Genomic DNA, 27,990 nt, shown 5'->3' on the forward strand with positions numbered 1-27,990 from the left:
CCGAGGCCGCCGCGGCGGAGCCCTCAGCCATGGCCTCGGGCGACACCCTCTACATTGCCACGGACGGCTCGGAGATGCCAGCCGAGATCGTGGAGCTGCACGAGATAGAGGTGGAGACCATCCCGGTGGAGACCATCGAGACCACGGTGGTGGGCGAGGAGGAGGAGGACGACGAAGACGACGAGGACGGCGGCGGCGGCGACCACGGTGGCGGGGGCGGCCACGGGCACGCTGGCCACCACCACCACCACCACCACCACCACCACCACCCGCCCATGATCGCGCTGCAGCCGCTGGTCACCGACGACCCGACCCAAGTGCACCACCACCAGGAGGTGATCCTGGTGCAGACGCGCGAGGAGGTGGTGGGTGGCGACGACTCGGACGGGCTGCGCGCCGAGGATGGGTTCGAGGACCAGATCCTCATTCCGGTGCCCGCGCCGGCCGGCGGAGACGACGACTACATCGAGCAGACGCTGGTCACCGTGGCGGCGGCCGGCAAGAGCGGCGGCGGCTCTTCGTCGGGCGGCGGCCGCGTTAAGAAGGGCGGCGGCAAGAAGAGCGGCAAGAAGAGTTACCTGGGCGGCGGGGCCGGCGCGGCGGGCGGCGGCGGCGCCGACCCGGGCAATAAGAAGTGGGAGCAGAAGCAGGTGCAGATCAAGACCCTGGAGGGCGAGTTCTCCGTCACCATGTGGTCCTCAGGTGAGTGCCAGCGGCGCGCCGCTGCTCAGGATGTTTTTGTTTTGAAGGGAAGCCATGTTTTATGTGTGTGATGGGCGCCGCCATCTTCTCCGCCCGGGCAAGTATGGCGGCCCCAAAAGATGGCGGGGGCGGCGGGCCGCGAAGATGGCGGCGCGGGGGAGGGGCGGCGCCCGGCTAGGCCGCAATGGCGTAGTTTGTCGGAGCGGAAGCGGGCTGTGGCGGCGGGCGGGGAGGGAGGGGCCGGCGCCCCTGCACGCCCGTGCCAACGGACGTGCGGCGGGCCGGTTGAGGGCGCCGCCCCGCGCTGGGCCACCCGCCGAGCGTTGACAGGGCCGTGGCGCGGGGCGGGCGCGCGCCGTTCCGCCGCCGTCCCCTGGGGGGGTGTCGGGGCCCCGCCCCGCTTCCCTGGACGCGTAGCGTCTCCCCGAAGCCCTTCCCGGAGCAGGCGGCGCACAGCCCGTCGCGGCTGCCCCGCGGTCACGCCGGCCCGGGCCGTCGCCGCTGCGGGGCGGGACTTGGGTGGCACGTAGGGCTCTCGTGTGCGGGTTCGGCGGCCGTTGGAGCCTGTCACTCGCGCTGCCAACGCGCTCCTCGCCTACTTGACCTCAAACGGGAGTTATGGAAAGGAGGGGCCGTGGCATTTCACTGGTTTTTACGCATTGTGGGTTGTTTTTTGTTTTTTGTAAGTGTTGGGCCCTCTGCGGATAGGCTGGGCTGCTTTGCACGGCTGAGGACATTTGCCACCAAACTAATAAAAATCGCGTAGTTCTCAGTATCTGTAGCCTTTTTACTTTTCGACGGTAATTCTTGTTTTCCCCATGAAAAGAATTATAAACAGTGAATAATTTGTTTAATTTGTTTTGCTCTTTTAATGCGGATTTTGTCGAAAGTCAGGAAGACCATGGAGGGTGCAAAAGAGCTCCCTTGATGAGTGAAATCGTTTTAGAGCTAGGGAAAGGCTGTTGACTGTTCATTTTAACCCAGTACTACGTTAATGTGCTAGTCAGCTTCATTGTTAGGATAATCCCACCGTAGCTAGTTTCTAGCCCTTGTGATGATTAAACTTGATTAGTTTGAGAGCTCCTTAACACTTTACTAAATTCTCATGTTTTGGTGGAGGCTCAATATGTGATTTATTAAAATGTTAAAATTCAGAGGAAAGAGTGAAATAGTTAAAAAGCTGGTCTGGTAGTATCAAGACAGGAAGGCAGGAAGCTTGAAGGGTCTGTTTCAGAGGAGAGAAAGAGCCCTATGGAAATCTAATAGGAAGTGCTCAGGGCGCTGTTCTGCACTGAATGAATCTCTGGTTACAATCTGCTCAGCATTTTATCAGGAGCTATGTTTACATGAAACTTAACTAGCCAGTACTCAATAGTTAATTAGGCAATGCCTTCCACACATTTTGGTCTCTACCAGTAGTTTGTATACTGAGATGTTTAAACCAAAAGTCTTTTTTTTTCTCCCTCCTTTAATAGAAATGGAATAATGAAAGCAGGTTTACGGCTTTAGATAAAGTTACCAAATTTGGAGTACCAGGTACATGAACCATATAAAACTTATAAAACTACTTGTTTTACGTGTTTGGTATTTGATCTCACCAAATTGTTAACATGCTTTTCCATGAAGAATAATACTTGGTAGTGTGGTATTGATGAAGTACTAGGTATTTGAGGTGCCAGTTTAGGGGAGAAAGTGAAGGGCTTGGCTAATGTGGGTTAACTTGCAATTAAGTCAGCACTTAGTCATTACTTCTCTTGTGTGACTGGCTGCTTACAAGGCACATAGAGCAGCTTGGGGGCATTTTAATGTCTATATTTCTTTAAAACCTTAATTGTTTAGTGTGTTACTGAGTAGTCTGCAGAAAACAGTGGTTATAAATATTTGATGGCAATAGTAAGGGATGGCCTATTTCCTCAGAAATGTCTTGTGGTAAATGATCCTTCTTGCCTTTGTGGCTTGCAGTTCTTACCAAAAAGGAGCTAAGTGGTGTGTGGTCAACTATGCATGTTCCAAGTTCAGATTCTGAAAATAATTTAATCTTCAGAAGTGAATTAAGATCGTACAATAAGTGAAGAACTATAAACAGATTAGCTTAGTTAAATGTGTCATGTATGTTTGCTGTGGTAGGAAAAGATCTCATTTGATCCTAGACATGAGTTGCATTTCCACAGTGTATAGTTTATTAAATTAATGAATTAGATTGGCTAAACTAGGAAGCCACAGATTTACATAAGCCCCAGACTTAGTTACCTGAAATCCTTATAGAGATAGCTGTACATGTGGGCTAGTCTTTTGTTACTGTTTTTCCAGACAGGGTTTCTCTCTGTAGCCCTGGCTGTCCTGGAACTAACTCACTGTAGATCAGGCTGGCCTGAACTCAAGAGATCGGCCTGCCTCTGCCGAGTCCAGTGAAAAGGGGCTGCAGGAGTGCATCAAAAATGGCAGGAGCCACTGCAACCAGCAACATTGTGAGTAGTCTTAAGGCAGTAGTTATTTGGGTGTACCTCTAGGGTTTTGTTGTTGCTTTTAACACATTTTAGTGGGAGTTTGTGGAAAATGTATACTTGGGTTCTGCAGCTCTCTTTGCTTTTGTGCTGTTGTCCTCCTTGAACATCAGAGTTACAGCATTCTTTATTGGGCCCATGTTTTGATTCAAACAGTAGAAAAGCACTATAACCAATATTTGTAGAAGGCATAGAGAGAAGGCTCTTTTCCTTCCTCTTGGTTTTCATAGTTCAGTGGTTTCTCTGATATCAGATACTGCAGTGATATTGTGTGTCAGAACTTTTCCTGGGGAGAGGCAACATACATGTCTACTCACCCCAGATAGGCAATCCACGTGAGAGCAAAGTATTTATACCACCAAAGTCCAGCTTGTTGAGTTTTATTGGGTTACTTATAGAAATATGGGTGAGGGGTCACTTACAGGAGCAGAAATGACTCAGACAGCTGTGTCACCAAAACTTATGCCAGTGTGGGTGACAGCTCACAAGACTTGGAACCTGGAGCAAACTGCCCAGCCTGCAGGCAGCTCATCAGGTTGGAGAGTGTCTTTTCCAGGTGCCTCAGTGCTCTAAACCTCTTCCAGGCTGATGGTCTGGTCTGAAAGTCTTTGCAGTTCAGCTTCCTTCTGAGAGTCACAGCTTTTTATTGTTCACTCTGGCAGGGAGGGCCCTAGAGAATTTGATCAGTTTCAGGGACTTCCTGAATATTTTGAGTTATGCATCTTCCTGCTTAAGGAGTTTCCTGTGTAGGATGAAAAAAACTTGTTATACAACAAATGATTATCAGTTTTTTTCCACTTTCTGTTTTTGTATTGTTTTTTGATATCTGATCTTATCGTTTAGCCCTGGGACTCACTCTGTAGACCAGGCTGGCCTCAAACTCACAGAGATCCACCAACCCCTGCCTCTCCAGTACTGTAATTAAAGTGGTGTGTTACCAGAACCTGCCACTTCTTGGTTTGGTTTGGTGGGGCAGGGGGTTGTTTTGTTTTTGGAGGTAAGGGCCTGACATTGTGGCTCAAATTGGGATTTTAGTCATAAATCACCATAGTGGCTTCACAGACCTTAGCAGTCATTCAGTCCCTCTCTTCCCACTAGTCTTAAATTCTCTGTGAGTTTGCCTGTCCCACACACTTTATACAAATAGAACTGGACGGCTGGGCATGGTGACACACACCTTTAATCCTAGCACTTGAGGCAGAGGCAGGCTGAATTTTTTCAAGTTTGAGGCCAGCCTGCTCTACAGAGCCTGTGTTTTGAATATTTGTTGTTGTTTTCAAATTGTTGTTTTTCCTTCATTATTGACAGTTGCATTGTTTTTTTGGGGGGGGTTTTCAAAAATAGTTATCAGAAGCATAGGAATGAATTTATTTTTATATAGCTAATAAAAGGAAATCACTTGCCAAAAGCATCCAGCTTTGAGAGAAACTTAAGTGGCTTTAATTATCTTCTTCTTAATTATTAGACCTAAGAAGGTGATCAATTGAGTAAAAACATGACACTAAGAAAAAAATACTAAATTGAAATAAAACCAAATTGTTATATTATTCCTTATTCTACACATTCAGAAAAACTCAAGGTTTGTCGGTGATCTTCATTTGCCATTCTTCTGTGGTAATCTCATTTGCCACGTTATCACAAAGTAGAGAGGCCATAATCAAGCGCCCCAAACGCTCCAAAGCAATGTTGTCAACTATATGCCCTACATAAAGCAAACTCAGTCTTGGTCCCCAGTTCTGGTCCAGTGACTAAGAGCTCCAGCCTTTGTGACTTTTGACTGTCCCCTGCAGGTTATTAACCTTTCCTTTATCTGCCAATGACAACGTCCTTCTGCCAACAGCAGAAAGGTCCATTTTAGGAAAGGTTAGGGTTCGTGTTCTATCTCCTACCACTAGGCCGGGGTAATAGATGCTCAGTGGTTAAGAGCACTGGTTGCTTTTCAGAAGGGCCAGGTTTGAGTCTCAGCACCACTTGTGACTCACAACTGTCTCTAATGGGGGTCTGGCACATTCTGGCCTCCTTGGGCCACCAAGCATGCATGTGGTACACATAACATACATGGAGGCAAAACCTGTGTGCTCATTTTAAAAAGAGGACAAAGACCTACACCCAAGGGGTTATGCTTATAAGGCATTTCTTGTTTTGAAGTCTGCTAAGGCAGTCCAGTCTCTGAAAACTGAGAAACTGAGGATTCATAACGGGCCTTTAATTAATGGGACAGTTATTAAAGAGAGAATTCCTAAGATTTGCGTTGTTTTGTTTAACTTCTCTGTCTCAGATGACTGATTCTCTGTGTTTTTGCTTCTACTTTGAATAAGAGTAAAAATAATCGAAATAGGGACACTTTTTTTTTAAGTGGAAACTTTATAGTTTCAGAACTCTGAATATTTATATCAAATTTGTATTGCATAGTTTTATCAGAAAAGTACTTCCCCAGCTTTGAGTTTAATGTGGGTGCTGAACTCTTAACTTGAGTCCATCAGTCTTACCAACCATCTCTTCAGCACCCCCTCCCTTTTTTGTGAGCAGTGCTTATGATGTAGGTGCTTAGGCTGGCCTCATGCTTGAGGCAGTCTTCCTGTCTCCACTTTCTGGGTACTGTGTTTATTTGTATTACCTAAACACGTTTATTCAGAACTATGTTTTAAAAATTCTATGTCTGAAACTTGATTTGGATATTGAAAACACTAATTTTAATTAGTTAGTTTACTAGGAAATAGGGAGATCATAGGTGTTAGTCAGCTGGTATACTTGTATATATGCCCTTGATCTGTGGTCTCTGAACATGAGGTGGGCCATTACTGTAACTATCTTGTTAGTGTGGCCCATTGTGGCTTTTTGTGGTGTGAGGATCCAGCTAGAGTCTTGTATAGACTCTATACAAGGCAGGCACCTTCCCACTGAGCTACATATCAACTCTAGGATTAATTTTCAGTAGCAGTCCAGTGGTTTCAAGAAGTTGTATTGGTAACCACATTGTAATTGCTCTCTAGGGAGCACTGGCCAAAGCTTCTGTCCTTGATATTTTGCTAAATGAAGTAGAGGATCCCTAAAGTCTTGTCCTTTTTGTTTTGTTTTCTTTGGAACAAGAGTCTGCGGTGTAGCCTAACCTGGCTTTAACCTCATGGTGATCTTTCTGATTCAGCCTCCTGGGTGCAGAACTTATAGATGTGGAGGACCACGCCTAATTTAAATTTTTTTTACTTTTTTTGTTGTTGTTTTGTTTTTTTGTTTTGTTCCATGGATTGAATGCAGGGCTTCATTGTGTTAAATGTGTACAGTTTACCACCTAGTCACACCCTGGTCTTCATTTTCAATCTTTAAAGCAATGAAATTGTTCTTTAAAAATGACCCAAATATTTAATAGGAAGTCATACTTAATTTCTTCAGTTTCAGTCCTGGGGAAGAACCCAGGTCCCAGGTCCCACACACTTGGTGAGAGCTCTTTTGCTGGGCCACGCCCAGCCCTCAAATCTAAGATGACAATCCTGTTACTTCAACTTTGCACAGTGGTGTTGGGGTTTTTTGAGACTGGGTTTCTCTGTGTAACCCTAGCCCTGGCTATCCCAGAACTCGTTCTATAGACCATGCTGGCCTCAAACTCACAGAGATCTGCCTCTGACTCCTCAGTGCTAGGATTTGGCATTGCACGGTGATTTCTAACATTGGTAAAGGCTATTCCTGTGCAGATTCACTATTCCTGAATAGTGAATACTGTCATTTCAGTGTGGGTTTAGATGGTGTCAGTGCTGAGATGTTTCTTGATAAAAGTGAAGCCACAGTGGCCAGAGATGGGAGAGATGGGTACTCAGTTCAGCCAGCAAGTGCATGCTTGCATGAGTACGTGAGTATGTAAATGAGAACATAGGAGCAGAATCATTCGAGTCAACTCTAATGAACTTCCTTCCTGGTGATCAAGATGAACAAGGAAATTACACTGTCCTTACTTGATACCAAGATGAAAAAGCTAAGAACGGGGGCTTTGCCTGTAACTTTGGCCCTGGTAGGCTTAGGAAGGATTACATGCATGTGGAGTTCAGAGGACAGCTTTCAGAAGTTGGTTCTTACCACCATGTCAGTTCTAGGGATGCAGCTGGGGTCACTGGGCTTGGAAACCAGTGCCTTTAACACTGAGCCAAGAAACATGTCTTTCTTAGAAGGGAAGAAAATCTGGTTCTTTTGAGAAAACAATACTCATGTCTTGCTTGCACATTAGCCCTTTTCTAAGTACCTCTTCTTGCTTTCTCCCTTAAATCTCATGTTTAAATCTGTGGTGAACTTTTAACAAACACCAGTTGTTTTAAAAACAAAAGAAAAAAGGAGTTTGAGAAGATAGTTTAGCAGTTAAGAACACTGGGTGCTCTTGCAGAAGACTTGAGTACAGTTCCTAGCACTAGTAGATTTGCAACGTTTTGCTCAAGTTCCATAGATATGATGCCCACTTTCTTCTGTTCCCTAAGGGTATTGTATATGTATGTATATGTATAGGCACTCAGACTTACACATAAAATAAAAATATTTAAACAGAAAAAAAGAATGGTGCTGCAGGTTATAGCTGAGGGGTTAAATGCTTGCCTAGAATGAGCTCAGGTGTTGGGTTTGACCCCAGTATTACAAAAGGAAAAAGTGTGACTGCTGAAAGTCAGTGTACATCCTTCAAGTAAAAAGGTTGTGTTAGGGCAGACCAGACGGTTTTGGGCAGAAGGTACTTGATGCTTAATGATGCAAGCCTGGTAAGCCGAGTTTAGATCCTCTAAAGGTTGAAGGTAAGGGTTGACTCCTCAGAGTTGTCCTCTGACCTCCACTCAGGTGTCATGGCACACGACTAGCCTCTTCCATGACATAAACACACATGTACACAAATAATAAAAGGAAATTATCCACCATTATGTTGTGTTTCACAGTAATTCTTAGATCTGTCAGAGATGTCTAAAAAGTCTAAACCTTGAAATTTTGCCTAATTGAAATGTCCTGATTTCTCATCTTTTTTATTTCTCACCATGTGGCCCTGGCTGGATCTTGCTTTGCAGACCAGGTTAGCCTTGAACTCAAAGATCCTCTGGCCTCTGCTTAGGATCTGTGAGGTACCATGCCCGGCTCCTCTATCTTGGTGTGCTTGCTATGGGTTATTAAGCTGGGGGATCTTTAGAACAACCAGTAAGCCTAGTGGAGAAGAACTCATTTCATCAGGTTTTCGATGTTCTGGCTTAAAGGGTATGAAATTAAGGAAAGGTTTACATTCTGTGAAATACATTAATTTGAGTGTGAGGTTGTTTGTGAGTGAAAGTTTGAAGTCGTACTTGAAGGTTTGTTTTGTTGTTGTTGTGCTGAGATGGAACTAAGGGTTCCATCCTTTAAATCTCAAATCTTCAGCTTAAAGTCTTTATGTGACTTTGTTGTGCTGTGCTGAAAAATATCCCCAAATATACTCAGGCCTTAATTCCTGGGAAAGTGTTGCTTTATTTATACCTCTGATTGAACTAAGGTTCTTGAGGTAGGGAGAGGATCCTGGATTATCTAGATTATTTGAGCCCTAAATATAATCACACCAGTGTCCTTGCAATCACCTGAAGGAGTCAGAGGGAGAAGAACCTCAGGCAAGGAAAGAGGTGATTAGGAATCAACAAGTTGTGATGGTGCAGGAGTCATGAGCCAAGGAATGTGGCAACCTTGCCCACCTCCCAGCCTCAAGAGGTAAAATCTTCATAGCTAATAATGACTCTTGAGTCCTATCTCCAGAACAATAAGCCACCATTGGAAGGGACTACTGTGTTTTGGGTTTTTTGTTTTTGAGACAGGGTTTCTCTGTGTAGCCTTGGCTGTCCTGGACTTGATTTGGAGACCAGTTTGGCTTCAAACTCAGAGTGATCTGCCTGCCTCTGCCTCCCTGAGTGCTGGGATTAAAGGTGTGAGCCACCTTGTGCAACTGGAGGAGACTACTGTTTATGCACATTGACTGAAGGTCAAATACCTCTTCCATAGACCTGTGCTCATCCCTAGCAGCCTGAGACCAACTGTCTATTCCCCTTAAACAGAGGAGGAAGAAGAGCAAGAATTTTTGCTGGGCATAATAGCACACACATCGAATCCCAGCACTTGGGAGGCAGAGGTAGGGGGATCTTGGTGAGTTCAAGGCCAGCCTGGTCTGCAGAGTGAGTTCTGGAACAATTAGTTATATAGTGAAATTATCTTAAAAGGAAGAAAGAAAAAAAAGAAATAAAAAGTTTGTATACTCAACATTCCAGATAGAATGGTTGATATTTTAACATACTCCCAATATTGTAAAGTAGGTTTTATTCTTGTTATTTAATGGTGAGAAAACAAACAAACAAACAAACAAAAAAAGGCTATGAGTGGAGGGTGGCCTTGGAGGAAAGAGATTTCATTGTAGGTGTTGGAGGATAAGAGGCAGGCTTGGAAAATTGTCTTTATTAAGTGCCTTTTATCAAGCACCAAAAAAAGTTGTGAGGAAAACCGGTTTGGTTGGTACAAATTAGTTAGAAGAGACTGCACTTTTGCCTGTTAGACCTAGAGCCCTCTCAGTGTGGGCCCCCTCCTTAATTCTTCTCCCCGTCCCCCAGGTAGGGTTTGTGTAGCTTTGGCTGTCCTGGAACAGGCTGGCCTCAAACTTAGGAGATCTGACTGCCTTTCTCAAGTGCTGATATTAAAGGCATGTGCCGACACCCAGCCAGCCTTTTCCGGTAACATCTTTCATTAGATCTTAGTGACGAGAGCTTTGTTTCTTATCAGACTGGAAATAATCATTGGTAATGGGACTCAGCTACCAGGAGGGACTAGTCTGTACACCTTTCTGTCTTTTGGGTAGTGCTATGTACAGAAAGAGATTGTTGAATGTAGGTGAGTGGCTCAGCCTGCTCACTCAAAAGGTGTTGCCTAGACTTAATTTCTTCCATAGCTGCATCTAGGGCTACATAGGTCTGCTCTGGTTGTTCTGGTCATCTGCATCTGGGCATAGTGTAGTGGGAATGCAGGACAGACAATTTTAGCTTGGCATTCTCAACAGGGCACTCTTGCCACTGTACTCCTTTTCAATCAGTGTCTTATGTTCTTAGCCTTTTCCAAATAGGCCCTGATTTACCCTGTCAAATCTGGTTCCATGCTAACTTTGCCTTCAAAGGGAATTGTAGCAGTGAACTACTGACGGGTATGTCCAACCTGTGGCTTGTGGGCTGTATGTATCCTAGTATAGCTATGAACATGGCCTAACACATATGTAGATGACTGTGTCAAAAGATTGGACATGTCTATCCCCTGGATCTGGTACATTAATCATTTTTAAACCAGCATTAGGTCATTTGTTTACTGAACATAATTTGCCTAGGTTTGTGTGCAGTATCACCAGTTGTAGTTCACAGAAATCAATATTGTATTTGACATTTAAAGTAGATCAGCGCGAATTCTGTGCAGAATTTTTTTTTCAGTATTATGTGATTAAAAGAATGTAATAGTAGCCAGTGCAAAAGGTTTCTGTGGTATGTGCATACCTGTAACCAGCCCTAGCACTATAAGGAGGTGGGGTTGGAGGAACATGAGAGCAGGCCAGCCTGGACGTAGTAAGATTCTAACACCAAAAAAAAATAAGGGGCTGAAGAGATGGCAGCTCCGCAGTTAAGGGCACTTACTGCTCTAGCAGAAGACCCGAGTTTGGTTCACAGCATAAGATGCTGGAAGTTAAGAATGCTGCGTTGCTGGCACTGCAGAAGTGTGGATATACGGTGATGATGAAATAGATCATCCAGCCCTGCTCTAGGCTTCCACTTGTTCTTCCTTCTTAACTATTTGATGTCCTTTGCAAGTCCTTGTTTCTTCCATTGTTGGAATTACAGGGTGCCTCTGAGACCCTTACTGTTTTCAGTGGGGGTGTTCATTGTTTCTGTGGCTATAAATGAAGTCTGTATGCCAGTGACTGGCACCGTTCTCTCCAACGTAGATTGCTTTTTATTCCCTGTGCTTGCTTTCTGATGGCCTGCATGGGCATCTCAAAGCAAAGAGAAGCTAGATTCCTTCCTCCATGCCTCATCTCTCTTCCTCACTCGGCTACCTCAGCAAGTGACACTACCACCCTCCAAGAAATGTATCTGGTTAATAAACTATGGTTTAGTCTTCCGAAAGAAAGCTTCACAGTGTTGTAAGGACCTCCTGGAAATGTAGTCATTTGGTGCTAAATCACATTACCATTTTCAATCCCCTTTTCTCTAAATAAAACTTTATCCTGTAGGTCCAGTGTATGAAGGGTCAGGTAGTGACACTGGGTTTTGGGTTTATGCTCTATATACCTGTCCTTGCATCAGGAAAGCAGCCAGAGATGACCTGTAAAGAAGTGGAAAGGATTGTGTTTAAAAACAAACCCCCCAAAAAACTTTGTTTATAAAAGTAGGGGCACTTTTTAAAGAGACTGATGTTTAGTTTATGTGTAGGTATGTGCACATGTGAACACAGGGGTCACCTGGGTCCAGAAGAGTGCATCTGATCTTTGGGAGCGGGGGCCATTGGGAATGGAACTCAACTCTAGGTCCTCTGCAAGAGCAGCACACATTCGTAACCTCCCTCAGTTATCCCTTCAGCCCCCAAAACATGTTGTGACTTTGAGACAAGGCCTCAGTCACTATGTAGACCAGGTTGGCCTCAAACTCACAACTTGACTTACTCAGCTGCCTCACGGAGTGCTGAGATTAAAGGCGTGTACCATCCCACCTGGTCCTACTTTGATTCTTTCTTTCTTTGTTTTTTGTTTTTGTTTTTGTTTTTGTTTTTCTAGACAGGGTTTCTCTGTGTAGCCTTGGCTGTCTTGGACTTGCTTTGTTGACCAGGCTGGGCTTGAAATCACAGGGATCTGCCTGTCTCTGCCTCCCAGAGTGTTGGGATTACTGGCATGCCACTACTTTGATCCTTGACAGCCTTCAGCCGGCACTGAGATCTCAATAATTAGGCTAGACCCATAGTCAGCAAATTCCAGGGATCTAAATATTTTCTGCTCACCCAGAGCTGGGATTCTACATGCTACCTGGCCTGTGTTTTTTACATGGGTGCTGGAGAATGAACTCAGGCTTGTGGAACAAGCATTTTACCCCTGACTGTCTCCCCAGCCACTCTTCTGGGTTCTTTATACTCTTCAGTATAGTAAGAACTGAGCCTCAAAAAAGTGCTTTCCCTGAGCTGGAGGTGTGGCTCCACAGAAGTGTTTCGTCATTTAACTTCCCCCTCTAGAAGTATGCTCCCTGAGAGTAGAGACTATATTGCTGCCACTGACAGGCATCTTCAAGGTCCTGGCCTATACATATGGAGCCTAGGCTGAGAGTTTTCTCTTGTGTATTTCCAGGCTGCCCTCAAACTTGCTTTGAAGTTGGGATGACCTGCCCCCCTCCAAAAAAAAAAATTCTGATTTACAGACTTTTATCATTGGGTAATTCAGGGCTCATGCTAGATGAGTACTTTACCAACTGAGCTGCATCCACAGCCCTTTTCTTTTATCTTTGTATCAGAAATGTATATGAACAAGCAGTCGGTGGTTCAGATACTGCCAGCCCACTGACCCTTTCAGTTTTCTCAGTTAAGATGGTTGTCGTGCTGCACAGCTATAACCCCAGCAGGATAATGATCACAAGTGCAGAGATGGCTAGCAAGACATTGAGGCTGGGGAAAGTGGAGAGGAAAACCAGCTTCCCTGTCTACCATTGTGTTTCTTTACAGTTGGTTTTGGTGTGGTTGTATATGTAGGTAAGAGACTGGCCTTGCTAAGGACAGAGCAGGCTGAAAACCAGAAATGGGATGAATCTGACAGTGTGGAGTGCCATTTGCTTAATTAATTAATAATTAATGCTTAATTATTGTATAGCTACAATTAATGTAGCTATATCAATTAAATTTCTTCATAGACTCCATCCATCCATAGGAAGATACCATTATCAGCGCATGGATATATTGTGTTTTTCCTAGTTCCTAAGAGACACTTGGGCTTAAGGGTTCATCACACAGGGTTAGGCTTAAGAGTTTACAGCCAATAAATAAAAATGTTTCATTTTCTTGAAAGAAAGGGGTGGAGGTGCCAGTGCCAGGGAGATGGATAAAACTCAGGTCATACTTAGAGGAAGAAAACAGACTCATTGTCCTCTGACCTTTTAGGTTTATACCTACAACTTAGCCCCAGTTAAGTTGCTTAACTTTTCCATGCCTCCGTGTCTTCTTTGTAAAATTAAAGGGGAATGTGTGTAATGATGAAGGTAGTGCCGTGCATAAGATGAACAGTGAGTAAAAGTTAATTGCTATTATGTCAGATTTCTAGTGTTGATTTACAGGGTTTCTAGACTGAACGCTGGAGGTAGGCTGTGGGAGGTGGTGGCCGGAGGTTCAGGCTCGCCTAATACAGACCAATTTAAAGAACGTGCACGGGGAGGGAATGAGGCTCAGCAACTGAAAGTACTTGTTGAGAAAGCTAGATTGAAGAGTTTGATCCCTGCTAAGAATGAAAGGAACTGACCCCTGAATGTTGTTCTTGACTTTGATCCACATTGCCATACAATAAAGTGTTGTTTTTTGGTTTGGTTTTGGTTTTTTCAAGACAGGGTTTCTCTGTGTACCCCTGGCTGTCCTAGAACTCACTCTGTAGACCAGCCTGGTTTTAAACTCAGAGAACTGCCTGCCTCTGCCTTCCAAGTGCTGGGATTAGAAGTGTGTGGCACCACCACCCAGCAAATTAAATATTCATAAAACTTGTTTTTAAAAATAGAGTGGTGAAAGATTAGAGCGGTGGTTGGGTTTTGTGTCTGCTTGGCTTTTCCTTGCTTGGAGTGATTGAATTTATTGCTTGACTCTAAAGAAGAATATCCCCTTTTTTTTTTATGTGCTAGTTTGTGAATGCATAAAAGGCAAAACTGAGACATGAGAAGTCAGTCAGACAAGGGTAAACCTAGAGCTTATATAATAACAGTATACTCATGGAGAACCCGGGAAATTGCTGGGCCGTGGTGGTGTACTGCACACCTTTTATCTCAGCAATGGGAGGCAGATGCAGAGCCAGGTGGATCTGAGTTTGAGGCCAGCCCGGTTTTTAACAGTCCAGGACAGAAAGTGCTGTACTAAGAAACCCTGTCTTGAAAAAAAACAAAGTGGAGGAGGGAGACTAGATTTTCCTGGCAGGCTAACTCAAAATACTAATGTGAAGGTCTTTGGGGCTTGATATTGATGGTTTGGGTGACCTAGGAGAAGAATCAGGGTCAAAAGATGGAGGACACAGAATGCATAGTTGAGAATTGAGGTGGTAGCTATAAATAGTTACTTAAGATTTCACTGAAGCTATTTTTGTGCTTTATTCAATGTATTTATATAGTTAAGATGATCAATCTCATGTGTTTCAGATGAAAAAAAAGATATTGACCATGAAACAGTGGTTGAAGAGCAGATCATTGGAGAGAACTCACCTCCTGATTATTCTGAATATATGACAGGCAAGAAACTCCCTCCTGGAGGGATACCTGGCATTGACCTCTCAGACCCTAAGCAACTGGCAGAATTTGCCAGGTAAGTTGTGAGAACCTTTCTGTTCTAGGAAATACTTGATTTTTGCCAGATGTATTGTTTTTGTTCCCAAGTGACAGTGGTGGTTTGTGTCTTTCTCTAGGAACACTTCTGAAACAAAAGCAGCCACTCTTGGTTTTGGTAAAAGCTATGGTGTTAATGTGTGAAAGGCAGCCGTGTTAGGTCTTTGCAGACTATGAGATGAGGCAAATACTCTGGTTCCACAACTGGTGTTGCTTGGGCGTTAGGAACTTGTACAGGAGTTGTTTTGAGGTGGCTATACATATTGCCTCTGTTCTTCTTTGTTACAGTGTGTCCAGGTTGATCCTGGGTGCTTTGACCACAGAAGAAATTTCACCAGTTCATAATTTGGTGTGGGATAAGTGTAGCTCCAGGTGTTTTGGTAATTTAAGCTAACATGGTGGGGCTTCTGTGGCTGTCCAGGCTGAGGAATCAACATCTGTAGTCACCGATACATGCTTGTTTGTTTTGCCTGAAATAAGCTGGGTTCCGACAGAAGGCTGGTTTTATTGGTTGGTTTTTAGTGTTGTAAGCAGTTCTTATGAGGAAGTGGTGGGGCAGGGAGCACTAAAATGTAACATTTTAAATAAAATGGAATTGCTAATAATCTAGCAGCTTCCCTTGACTGAGGTTGAACAGAGCCATTTATTTTTCATTTGTTATGGCAGGGAGGAAGAGCTTTGGTCATGAAGGGTTACTTTATAGTCCAAGGTGGATTGATCCCCTTGGGTATGGGAGAAGGTTTCAAAATAGAAGACTGAAGCTAGAATAGTGGGCCAGACAGAGTAAACAGTAGAAATGACAGGAGGAGGTACAGAATGTTTGCTGTGTGTCTGGTTGGAGATGGAAAAAGGCTACCAATATCTACCTTAAATCATTACACTTTAGTCATTGTTGAAAGTGGCCAACATTTATTTAGTGACCAACATTCATGTGGACTTGATGGTTTTAGTAAGGAGGTTAGAGTGAAGCCATGTAGGATCAAGATATTATGGAAGTTCTAAAAAGGGAAGTTTGAAGAAACCCTTGTACTTGTAGAGTAAGAGGAGGCCATGAGAGTAGAAGAGAATTGTTTGAATAGAGACTTGGAAGGGTGCAGCAGCATGGCTAACAATGAAGAACCCTCTAGAGACCAGGGGAGGGAAGAGCAGAATCTCTGTTATACATTGCAGCACTGTTTGAGTGGCAAGGTGGAAGATTGAACGAGAGAAGCTATAGACCATGAGCAGTACAACTTAGGGATTGACTCTCTCTTCCCCTGTGATATCTCAGAGCACCAAGGATAAAGAATCTAAAGCCCAAGGAGAAGGCCATTTACAAAGAATGATGTCATGAATGCCATGACCGCAGCAAGTGATGAGAGGACAGTACAGCAATGTTTTAAGAGAAGTTCTCACCGTGACAAGTCTTTATGCAGTCTAGGGCATGCCTGGCTGTGCTGCTGAACTGGAGTGCAGCCCTCATGGTCTTTTCTTTTACAGTCAGCTCTTAGGGCTTTAAGTCGTATTAGAATTGTGTGTTGTCTTACTCACTTTGCTGGCATGTAAAAATAAGAAAGTTTGGCATCAGGGTTGAATTACATCCTTAAAGATCATGTTAACATGGACTTTATTAGTGATAGAACTATGTGAACCTATGTGCCCTGTTATTTTCAAGTCTCCATATTGTGAAACTCTGTGTTGTCATGGAATAGGCTATTGTGGAAGCTTTTGACTGAAATGCTGACAGCAGAATACCAAAAAGTGCCAAGTTTCCCTGTTGGGGATCAGACTATATGATCTTTACCAATTATGACAAAACTTGTCCTTCTGGCCTCTTCTGACCTCGGGGCTGTGGTTAGAGAGTTACATTTGGGCCCTGAGCTTTTAGCTTATGGCTGAGAGTTTGTATGCTTCTCCTTTCCATCGGGGGTAGTATGGGTGTGTTGTCCTGGACTTGAGGCTTACCAAAGAATGTCTCAGACCTCTCACCCTCCATCTAGACTACTTAGCATATTTAAGTAGGTAGAAGTAAAAAAAAAAAAAAAAAAAGGTGGTGTTTTGTTGTTTTTTCAAAGTCCTGTCTTTAAAGCTGAGGAGTAGGATTGGCTTACATATAACTAAGTCACGTGCTGTATATTTTTGTTATCCAGTCCTCAGGAGAAGCACATAGTCACACTCAGCTGCAGAACTAGCTTGAAGCTAGCCCTGAGGTACATGAGGTAAAAAAAAAAAGCAGGGCGGTGGTTGCACCCCCCTTTAATCCTAGCACTCAGGAAGCAGGGTCAGGCAGTCTTTGTGAGTTTGAGGGCAGCCTGGTCTACAGAGGAGTAGCCAGGGCTTTACAGTGAAAACATGTCGGGGTGGGGAGGGGTCCTGATTTTGAGGTGTGGCCACAGATGATGGGGGAGGGGCACATCTTTTACTGAGTTACCTGTTTCTTAAAAACTTGGTCAGAGACCGGGCCCTGTCTCCTATTTTAAACTAGGTGGTTCTTTTTTATATTTACTTAAAGCTGGCACTGTGAAATCCTGTAGTCTGCTGGGTATGGTGAAGAAACACCTGTAATCCTAGCACTTGAGAGGCTGAGGCAGGAGGATTACAAGTTCAAAGCTACCCTGGCCTCCATAATGAGACCCTGATGCTGGCAGAGGATAGCTGAGTGATAACAGAGACTGTCCCAGCAGCCTAGGTCCTGCCTGCTTGCTTTGTCTGGTCTGAGTTTTGTTGTGCTGGGGAGGCTTGTTCTCCTTAGCTCATTGCTAGAAGACTTTGATCTCTTCTTCTGAGACATTAGTACATTGGCATTATTTGAGGCTTTGGTTTATACAGTGGTCTCCTTAAATTGTGTTGGGAAGTTGCTGCAAGGGTGACTTGTGGAGTTTAGTCTTGGTGGTGTATCTTCCGTATGTGACAGGATGATAGATGTACTATCATGTCCAGTAGCCATGTCTTCAAACATGCCCTCCAGTGTCATTAGAGTAGAAAACTGTTACGGGTACCTCTTTGCTTATGTCCTTTTGGTTTTTATGTCTTTTTCTTTTGGATTTTTGGTTGAAAGATAGTTTAGAATATCAATCAGAACCTTATGAATTGTTTAGCATAAATGACATAATTTTAAAGAGTGAATTCATTTTGCTGGGGGTAGCGGGTGCTTATAGATCCAGCCATGCAGAAAGCTGAGGCACAAAGTTGACAGGCTCATGACCAATCTCGGCTACCTCTTTGGGACTCTGTCTCAAAAGTCAAAGGAGCATAAGGATGAATTCGTGTCTAACCGAATGACCAGTGATAGTAGTATCTGGCATTGCCCAGGTGTCTATTGTGTTGTCTTTGACTCCGTGCATCTCTGAGGTGGGGAGCATTGTACCTGCTTACAGAGTAAGAAACCGAGGCTGAGAAGTTGAGTGATTTGCTCAAGGTCATGAAGCTACTAGAAGCCAACTCCAAGTCACATATCCATTCTGTCCTTGTCCTCATCGTGTCTGGGTCTGTAAAGTATCCCAGTCAGTGAAAGAAAACTTAAGTGGTGTTTTCTGGTGCCGGGCCTGGGTGGGGTGGGAATGGCCTCCATTCTTCATTTGTAACAGCCAAGCTTCTCTAAAGGAAGAACCACTCTTATAGACAGTTAAGTCCTCCATTGATTCTGAATCTTAGGTTTTGTCCAAATGCATTGTAAATTCTCATTCTAAAATTAATACTGATTTTAAAAATGACGTTTTAAGGGGAAAAAAATAACACCATTGAGAGTGGTGACATGCATCTATCACCAGCACTTAGCATGTGGAAATAGGAAGGTCAAGACCAGTCTGGGATATATGCTGAGAGCCTGTTTTCAAAAACACCCTGTTAAGACTTGAAAGAAAGCCAGATGGTGGTGGAACATGCCTTGTTAGTATGGTAGTGTATGCCTTTAATTTCAGCACTCAGGAGGCAGAGGCAGGCGATCTCTTAAGTTTGAGGCCAGCCTGGTCTACAGAGTTGAGTTCCAAATGGCTAAGGCTACATGGAAAAACCCTGTTTTGAGGGGTCAGGAGAGGGGAGAGACTTGAAAGAATCTCTGCTGTTTAATGCTGATCTGACCTCTAGGTGGTGCAGTAGCCCTGGCCTCCTACTGCTACTCTGACCAACCGAACCCCAAACGTTAAATTTACTGGCAAGTAAGGCAACAGACCAGAAGGAATTACACATGTACCTAGCACTTAAAAAGTGGAGACAGAGCCAGGTGCAGTGGCACAGCCCTCTGTGCACTCTGGGAGGTAGAGGCAGAGGCAGGCGGATCTGAGATGGAGGACAGCAAGGCTACACAGAGAAACCCTGTCTGGAAAAACAGAAAGAACTTGTAAACAGCCAGCATTTAATTAGTGCTTGCCAACTGGCATACTGACAGTTTACTTAAAGTGTGTCTGCAGGGTTGGGATTGGGAAGAGCTCAAAGATTGATCATCAAGCACTGTAGTAGCTCTCCCTTTCTAGGCAGAGAAGGTTTGGCCAGGTTGCCTACTTTGACATTGTAGGGAGTACCAGTCATTCTGTCCCCAGGTTTGGGTGGAAAGAGTAACCTGGCCTTCTGTTACTGAACAATGTTACAGTAGGTCATCTTTGGTACATTATTGTTAAGACAGACTATTGGCTTAGTTATTGCTAGGATATCAGCCTTCATGGAAGAGGATGAGGTGGCAGAACTCAGAATAAAAAATTTTGTTTTTTGAAATTCAAAGTAGTTTTCTAGAAACTCATTTCTTGCCCCTTGATCAGATACAAGTTTATAAGGAATTCTTGGAGAGGTTTTCAGAAAAACCAAGTTGCTTGAGGAAATAGAAGATGGACTGGTTCTCAGTTGGCAAGCCTCACCTAGGTTCTTCCAGCTGACATACTACCAAAGTTCTTGTCTCACAAGGGAGCTCCTAAGCCACAATCAGAAATTGTTTAAGCTAGCTGTGGTATTAAACACTGTCTCAAAAACAAAGAAAAATTAAAAGTCCTATAAAAAAATGTGCTCTTCAGCCTGGCGTTGTGGTGCATACTTTTAATACCAGCAATTGGGAGGCAGAGGCAGGTACGCCACTGAGTTCGAGGCCAGCCTGGTCTACAGAACAAGTTGCAGGGCTACACACACACACACAGAAACCCTGTCTTAAAAAAACAAACACAAACATAAAAGGTGATACTTCCGGTCCACCAGTGCCTTGGAAGTAGCCAGTTTGCATTTGTGGTTTCCTTTGAGAGTTTTTATTACGTGGGTGTAAATAATTCTGTTTAAGGTGATATATGTCTGTGTGATGTGGACCTATTTTGTATGTGTGTGTGATTATTCGTTACTGTTTTTTAAAGGTATTGTATATTTTTGAGACACTCCCATGCCCATTTATTGTTCCTGTTTTTATAAGTTACCCTTGTCATTGAAGTAGCTGATTTGGGGTAACTTGCCATGGCCTCATCCCAACGAAGTGATTAGTCTGCAGTTGTCAGGGTTGATGATCTTTGTGGGACTTTTGGTTTTTGTTTAACAGGGTTAAGTGGGAAGAGAGGTGTTTGAGTCACACCGTAATAGTGATGGTGGTGCCACTCCAAGCCACCCCAGCTTTGCAAGAGGCAGCAAGGCAGCCTTTTATGCATGAACACCACACTCTCGTTAGAAGCCCTTCCTGCCCATCGCCTCAACAGTCTGGGCAGTTTGGTCCTTTCTCGTCTGTGGAAGGAGAACATCATTAGTGTTGGTGCTGCAAAGAGAATCTCAGGGACAATTTGATTTATGCTTGTTGAGTGTGACCCACTCCTACAAATCTGTCTCTCTCTCTCTCTCTCTCCCTCTCTTTCTCTTTTTTTTTTCAATAAGAATGAAGCCAAGAAAAATTAAAGAAGATGATGCTCCAAGAACAATAGCTTGCCCTCATAAAGTAAGTAATGCGAGGGGAGTGTCGGTTAGACTGCTCAGGCTGCAGGCAGTTTGTGAGGGATGTGCACTTTATTTTCACTTTTGTATCGGAAGCAAAGTGAGGAATTAGGGGTTTTGGTTTATAAACACGAGAGACTTTTGTTTAGTAAAGGACATTAAAATCTGTTAAGTGGGGCTGCGGTAGGGCCAGTGTTTTTATTCCTGCATATTGACTGTACTGTGTTAGTACTGTACTGTTAGGACTTTCTTTTTGGACCATTAACAAGTCTATCTTAAGACATTGGGTTGTACTTACCCACAAGTCTTTGAGACTCTAAGCTCATGACTGGAAATTATTTTGGATATTGTTAGAATAGACCAAATAAAGGCTTTGTAATTTCCTTCAGTTTTCTTTTTACCTGTTAATTGTGCTACTAGAAGGGTACATAACTGTTTTCAAATGCATCTGGCCTTTAAAGTAAAAAGGGGTAGTCTGAGAAAAGTACTTTGAGGTGTTCAGGATTGGTGGTCAGTTTTCAAATTGGATTAGACAGGGAAAAGATGTTGAGAAACAAGGCAGAAGAAACCATGGAGTAAAGGCTTTTTAAAAACAGCACTTGGAGAACAAATGTGCTTTGATAGATGTCTACTGAAGACCATGCACCCAAGTCTGTGCTGCTTGTAAATGCTCGTAGTGTGGAGGTGGGGATACATGGTGGCTGTTACCCAATCCAGAAGTAAGATGCATTTGAAAACTGTTATGCCATAAGCGCCGGGATCTCTTTGCTGCTCTGTATAAATGGGAGCTGAAGCTAGAGGTCAAGGTGGAAAACTGGCTTTCCCCTCCCTTTTGCCTGTGAAGCTGTCTAGTGGTGACCTGTGCTGTCCTTCTGTCATGCTGTCTCACCATTTCCCCACTCACTCCATCATGGGCAACAACTGCAGAAGAAATTGTTGAGGACATGCTGCTCTCGGGCACCACACATCCATCTGCCTCCCCCGCACTGGTATCGCTTTGCCTGCCTCTTCTTTTTCCCAGTGTCTCACCAAATAAATTTCTTCTGTAGTTGCCATTCCTTGGAGACCCTCTTGCTTCTTTCTCTGTCAAGAAGGGGAAAGAGGCAAAGAGAGAAGAGGGAACAGTAGGCGATGGAGAATGACAGCCCATTGTTGCAGCACAGAATACGGGGCCCACCAAAGGTAGTGGTGGACTACCGTCATTTTAACTCGTTTATTTCTCAGTGCTTCTGTTACTTCATCTGGGGGTGTAGCTGGGTGAGGCAGCTGTCATGTAGCTGGAAGCCAGGGTGCTGGGTTCTACTCCCAGCTTGGCTGGTTACTGCTAGTAGTGTGACCTTGGGCAAGTCTACTTCAATACATCTCTAAGCCTCAGTTTCCTCATCTGTAAAGCACGGGTTTGCAATAAATAATAAGGCCTTTTTCTCAGCTGTCTGATTTTTTTTTTTTTATTCTTTTTTTGTCTTAAATAGCTTAATGTTCTGTAATGCCAATTAAGCTAAAGGGGAGGGCTAGGGAGGTTGTTTTGCCGTAAAGAAAAAAAAAACAATCATCAGTAAAGGCTGTTCAGTGGTTGAGTCTTTTCTCAGTTTGCAATGTGAACCACTAAGCTTCTCTCTCTGTTTTAAGGGCTGCACAAAGATGTTCAGGGATAACTCTGCTATGAGAAAGCATCTGCACACCCACGGTCCCAGAGTCCACGTCTGTGCAGAATGTGGCAAAGCGTTCGTTGAGAGCTCAAAGCTAAAACGACATCAGCTGGTTCATACTGGAGAGAAGCCCTTTCAGGTAGAGCCAGTTCTTGTTCCCCAAACTGCAAGCTAGGGTGCTGCACAAGGTGGTGAGGTCAAGCACAATGCGGGGCGGCGGGATATCTTATTCCCACTTCTGCTATGGCTCCCCGAATGTCTGCTGAGTTCCTGGTTACTGTGTGTGACTGCAGGTGTTGGGTATTGGATGGATGGTGTTTGTTGGAAGAGATAGGATTATGTGAGCGTGGGCCCACGCTAAATCTCTAGCACATACACAGGGACTCAAAGGTCCTATGTCTTGGTAGTGAGCAGTGTGTTGGATTGCGGATAGAGTGTGAGTGCTGTGGCTGCAGCTCCAGGGAATACTTGGTGCTCTCATAGAAGCAAGTTAGTCTGTCACAGTTCCTTGTGACAGTTGGCATCACTAATGTCTTTTTACATTTTTATTTATTATTTATACAGTATTTTGTCTGCATGTATGCTTACATGCCAGAAGAGGGCACCAGGTCTCATTATAGATGGCTATGAGCCACCATATGATTGCTGGGAATTGAACTCAGGACCTTTCAAAGAATGGCCAGTGCTTTTCACTTCTGAGCCATCTCTCTAGCCCCGATCACTAAATGTCTTAATCATCTGTATTTTACTCTCTGGGGTGTCTCTGAAAGTATTGGAGCTTTAAACTTGTACTTAGGAAATTGACTAGCTGTCAATTCTAGAATATGCTCAGAAGGCCCTGTAGGGAAGAAGGAAACACATTCAGTAATAGCTGGTGGTTTCTGTCTGTGCAGTGAGCCGTTGACCTTCAGAATATGGTTACCAAATGGGTTGATGTCTGGTTTTTCCTTGACAGTGCACATTCGAAGGCTGTGGGAAGCGCTTTTCACTGGACTTCAATTTGCGCACACATGTGCGAATCCATACCGGAGACAGGCCCTATGTGTGCCCCTTCGACGGTTGTAATAAGAAGTTTGCTCAGTCAACTAACCTGAAATCTCACATCTTAACACACGCTAAAGCCAAAAACAACCAGTGAAAAGAAGAGAGAAGAGCTTCTTGACCCCGGGAAGCTTCTTCAGGAGTATGATTGGGAATAAATATGCCTCTCCTTTGTATATTATTTCTAGGAAGAATTTTAAAAATGAATCCTACACACCTAAGGGACATGTTTTGATAAAGTAGTAAAAATTTAAAAATACTTTAATAAGATGACATTGCTAAGATGCTCTATCTTGCTCTGTAATCTCGTTTCAAAAACAAGGTGTTTTTGTAAAGTGTGGTCCCAACAGGAGGACAATTCATGAACTTCGCATCAAAAGACAATTCTTTATACAACAGTGCTAAAAATGGGACTTCTTTTCACATTCTTATAAATATGAAGCTCACCTGTTGCTTACAATTTTTTTAATTTTGTATTTTCCAAGTGTGCATATTGTACACTTTTTGGGGATATGCTTAGTAATGCTGTGTGATTTCTCTGGAGGTTGATAACTTTGCTTGCGGTAGATTTTCTTTAAAAGAATGGGCAGTTACATGCATACTTCAAAAGTATTTTCCTGTACAAAAAAAAGTTATATAGGTTTTGTTTGCTATCTTAATTTTGGTTGTATTCTTTGATGTTAACACATTTTGTATAATTGTATCGTATAGCTGTATTGAATCATGTAGTATCAAATATTAGATGTGATTTAATAGTGTTAATCAATTTAAACCCATTTTAGTCACTTTTTTTTTCCAAAAAATACTGCCAGATGCTGATGTTCAGTGTAATTTCTTTGCCTGTTCAGTTACAGAAAGTGGTGCTCAGTTGTAGAATGTATTGTACCTTTTAACACCTGATGTGTACATCCCGTGTAACAGAAAGGGCAACAATAAAATAGCAATCCTAAAGAAAGATTATGGCAGAAAGAGATCTGTAAGCACAGCCTTATTTTCTTCTGTTGTCCAGAATACTTATACTTCTTGAGCCTCCCAGAAATTGGAAGCTAAATAAAGCAACTCGAGTTTCCTTTATTTTGCACTCAGTGACAGTGACTGTGATGAGATTTGTGCACGGACACTTAGTATTTCCTACACGTCCTGAATTCTGAAAGAGCAGACAGGAGGCACCCCGAGCTAAGGAACTACCTCAGAGCACACCAGATGGCCCGTGGCGACAGGATTGCCCTTGATACCTGGTGCGTGTGGGAGTGGTGCCTTTGCGTGGGGCCGGATGCTTTCTGAAAGGAAGGCACCAACTGGCAGTGGGTGCACCAAGGGAGGATGGGCCTTCCCTCTTCCTCATCACTCAGGCTGCCTTCAGTGGCAGTGGCTCCTTGGCTTGTCCAACAGGAAGTCCCAGTGCAGTCCTTACTAGATGCTAGCAGATGTAGCAGTTGAGTGCCAGTAGCTGTTTGATGCTTGTAAACACACTAAGTGCAGAGCGGCAAGGCGATTAGATTATTAGAAGGTTGTACTCAGTGAGTACTTGTCATGTTGTGACCTCTTCAATGTATGAGTATAATTTTTGAACTTTAGGGTCAAATACCGGACTTGTTAAATATTTTATAAACTGCCGTGATACATCAAAATCTCATTTATTCAAAATGCAAACCTAACTGTCTGTCTTTCTGTGCTGAATGCTTGACTACAAGGTAAAATGACAAACCAATATCAGATTAGTCATAAAGAGGTGGGGAGACCAATCAGCCGAACACTTAGCCCGATTTCTTACAGCCTCACCAGAAGGATCGGTGACCTGAGAACAGTGGCCCCATGGCTCTGGAATTTTGAAGTGCCTTCTGAACCATACATGGAAATTGTAACTTGGGACACTTGTTTTATTTGTCCAGAATCTGTTATCCAGTGGGTATTTGACGGGACTGAGCTCATCAGCAGACCCAGCTGTGCTCTGGATGCCAGGCTTTGCTGTGCTTGGCAGTCAGGAGAGAGGTAAGCCTGGAGAGTGCCCCTTCCGAGCCAAGTGCCCCCGTGTGCTGCTCCTCCAGGCCTGGGCACAGCTTCTGGCAGTGCTTTTGTGAGCACCCAGGCCTTCGCTCCCTACCATCAGGTTGAGCATTCCCAAATGCCCTGCAGTAGGAGTCCAGAGCCATGATGCCCTTCCTCTCCCAATGTTGTGCTGCCCTTGAGCCTGGCCCTGACACTTCTCAAGACCCCTGCCCCAGGCTCCACAGCAGAGCAGAGCTGTGCTGTGGGAAGCCCTGCCAGCCACCCTGAGTCAGGCCCGTGTGTGGAGCGAGGCCTCATCCTCTGTGCCTTGATCCCTTGGGAGATGCCCTGGGCTCTCTCTCCTGTCCCTTCCTGTCCAAGTGGAGCAGTCATCATCGTCTTCGCCCTTTCTGTGTTGGCATCGTTTTCTCTGTGCAGTTCACTTCTGTTAGGAGTTCACTTTGGGTTCAAACACAGCTTGGTGTGCAGGTCCTCACTGACTGCACTTTGGGCTTAGGACAGCAGCAGAGGGAACTAACATTGAATGGCAGTGGCCAGAAGAAAGCTGCTTCTCATTGGCTTTGGCTTAAACCCATTCTGCTTGTTAGAATTTATAATTTTGTTATAGATGTAATTTACTAAAATTTGAAATGGTGTTCTAACAGTAAGTCCATTGTCTAGAGACTTAATCTGATTTGTAAGTAATACTGATAGACATATTTTCTTACATCTGAGCAGAAATAAATGCATGTTTTTAGCAAATGTAATGTAAAAACTCCAGAGGATAAGTTTACACCCAATAAGATGTTGTTTTCTATTTTTGAATTTGTTATTTGCCCCTCTTTGGTAGTGGGGTTGGGGGCATATTATCTATACAGAGCTGTCACTCCAGGGTGACATTTATTTCCCTCAGAGATGCTGAGCTCACGCTGTGCTGGCCCCGTGTACTGTGTGTACCTTGCCGGGACCAGGCCTGAGGAGCTGAGGAAAACCAAGACTCCTCCCCCATCCCCCCAATTTGGTTTCCATGCACAGGTTTGTCTGCCACTTGTTTTGCTAGGTTTGGGGCTGTAAAACCGTTCGAGGGGACGTTGTGTGCAATGCCTGCCCAAGTTTCTAGGCAGCGTTAGAGCTTATGTCTTCACATCGATAAGAACCTATTATCAGTGCGGTGTGCGGTGCTCCAGGGGTGATACGGTGCTGCCCTGGCTAGCGCCCACCCACCTTCCCACTCTCCAGGACTCACCTGTGGTCTAACCCTCAGATCACTCACACTAGAGTGAACATCTTATGACCCAGGGAGTCTTGCTCTCTAGTTTGACCCACTCCCCACTATTGGCAGGGACTTGGACCACTTCTGTCTTTCCTCAGTGCTCCAGAATTGGCATGATTTAGTCAGTCTGTAGTGTTTTGTGTTTTTCTTTGTCAACATCTGGCCTACAGCAAGAGCGGGGACTTCAGGGACAGAACAGGGAGGTGAGAACAGAGTTGCCAGTGGGTGGGTGCCATGACTGTTAAAAGGCTTTGGCCTAAGCCAGCCCTTTGGCTAGGATGTTGTTTGAATCTGTGGCCGTAAGAGGGCCCACTGTCTGACTTGGCAGCCCTTTGGTATTAGTGTGACTTGAGCATCTCTTCCTGAGCCCAGGCCCAGTGGGTCCTGGCACTTGCACTCTAGCTGATGATAGGAACTCAGAACTCCAAAACATAAGTGCTTGCTTGCAGCACTTCATGTCCTGTGCTTTGGCTGGTCAGAACAGAAGATACTCCATGCTTCAAATCACTCACCTCCCAGTAGCATTGACCATGTCTCCAAAATATTGACCTTTTCTCAGAGCTTGTTTCTGCTCTCTGAGGCTCAGGTGCCTTGTTTGTCTCAAGATGGCTAAGTACAGGTCCTTCAGATGAGTGGCACCAGCAGGAGAGGGTAGGTGTGTGGTCAGGAGGGTTTCTGTCATCATCTTCAATTATAATCGGTCACTACAGTGTCAGGAAGATCACCCTCCAGCTGGGACAGTATGTAAACTCCATAGGGAGGTGTGGGAGGTAGTTGTGAGCAAACGTCACTCCGTCCCTTATAAAACCAGTAAGGGAGCGTTGGAATGGAATGCTGTCAGGAGGTCGGCAGGCAGGCTGCACCCCTTTCTGGAGACCTTTGAGGAAGTTGTATTAATGGGCAGCACACTGCTTGACATTCCACGGAGTTTATGATACTACTTACGGCCACTCACACCCTAAGAAATGACATGGGGTATGGGCGCCCGTGCTGGTTGTCCGCCTCCCTGCCTGCAGCCACGTGTCTACATACATAGCCTAAGGGAGGGGGAAGTCATCAGTAGCAGAGCCACCAGCTGTTAGACCGATGTCTACAAAGGACAGGAAAAGTTGTTGTTTTCTGGGAACTGCTATAGGCCCTGGCTCAAGGACTCTGCATTATGTGTCATGTACATCTTTTAAGTGTTCTTTGCTGTTCTGGAATTGTCCTTGGTTTTTCCTTAGCTCATAGATCATAGACACAGAAATATTATAGTATTTAAAGCATTCGCATCAAGCATCAGATGGCTTCGCATCCAGAAAAACATGATAACTCAGTTTGAAGCACCAAGCATGTGTAACATGGCTCTATACAATACAATAAATGCTAATGTTAAGCTTTTTAATGCCTGTGGTTCTTGTTTG

At 44.3% G+C, this 27,990-nt stretch overlaps 1 protein-coding gene across 1 annotated transcript; it reads left to right on the forward strand.

The window, feature by feature from the left end:
- Positions 1 to 22: 22 nt before the first annotated feature.
- Positions 23 to 27,971, forward strand: Yy1 (YY1 transcription factor). The gene is made up of 5 exons (XM_021642570.2): positions 23 to 702; positions 14,582 to 14,744; positions 20,579 to 20,639; positions 22,265 to 22,423; positions 23,240 to 27,971. The coding sequence occupies exons 1-5, from the start codon at positions 30 to 32 to the stop codon at positions 23,420 to 23,422; spliced, it is 1,239 nt and encodes a 412-aa protein (XP_021498245.1). The 5' UTR covers positions 23 to 29; the 3' UTR covers positions 23,423 to 27,971.
- The last annotated feature ends 19 nt before the right edge of the window (positions 27,972 to 27,990 follow it).

This window comes from Meriones unguiculatus, chromosome 7 (assembly GCF_030254825.1).
Source record: "Meriones unguiculatus strain TT.TT164.6M chromosome 7, Bangor_MerUng_6.1, whole genome shotgun sequence".
Taxonomy (NCBI): Eukaryota; Metazoa; Chordata; class Mammalia; order Rodentia; family Muridae; genus Meriones; species Meriones unguiculatus.

Coding starts and splice junctions, on each gene's coding strand:
- Yy1 (XM_021642570.2), top strand. CDS start 30: ATGGCCTCGGGCGACACCCTCTACATTGCCACGGACGGCTCGGAGATG. Junction 20,640..22,264: donor CAATAGCTTGCCCTCATAAA/GTAAGTAATGCG, acceptor CTCTGTTTTAAG/GGCTGCACAAAGATGTTCAG. Junction 22,424..23,239: donor CTGGAGAGAAGCCCTTTCAG/GTAGAGCCAGTT, acceptor TTTCCTTGACAG/TGCACATTCGAAGGCTGTGG.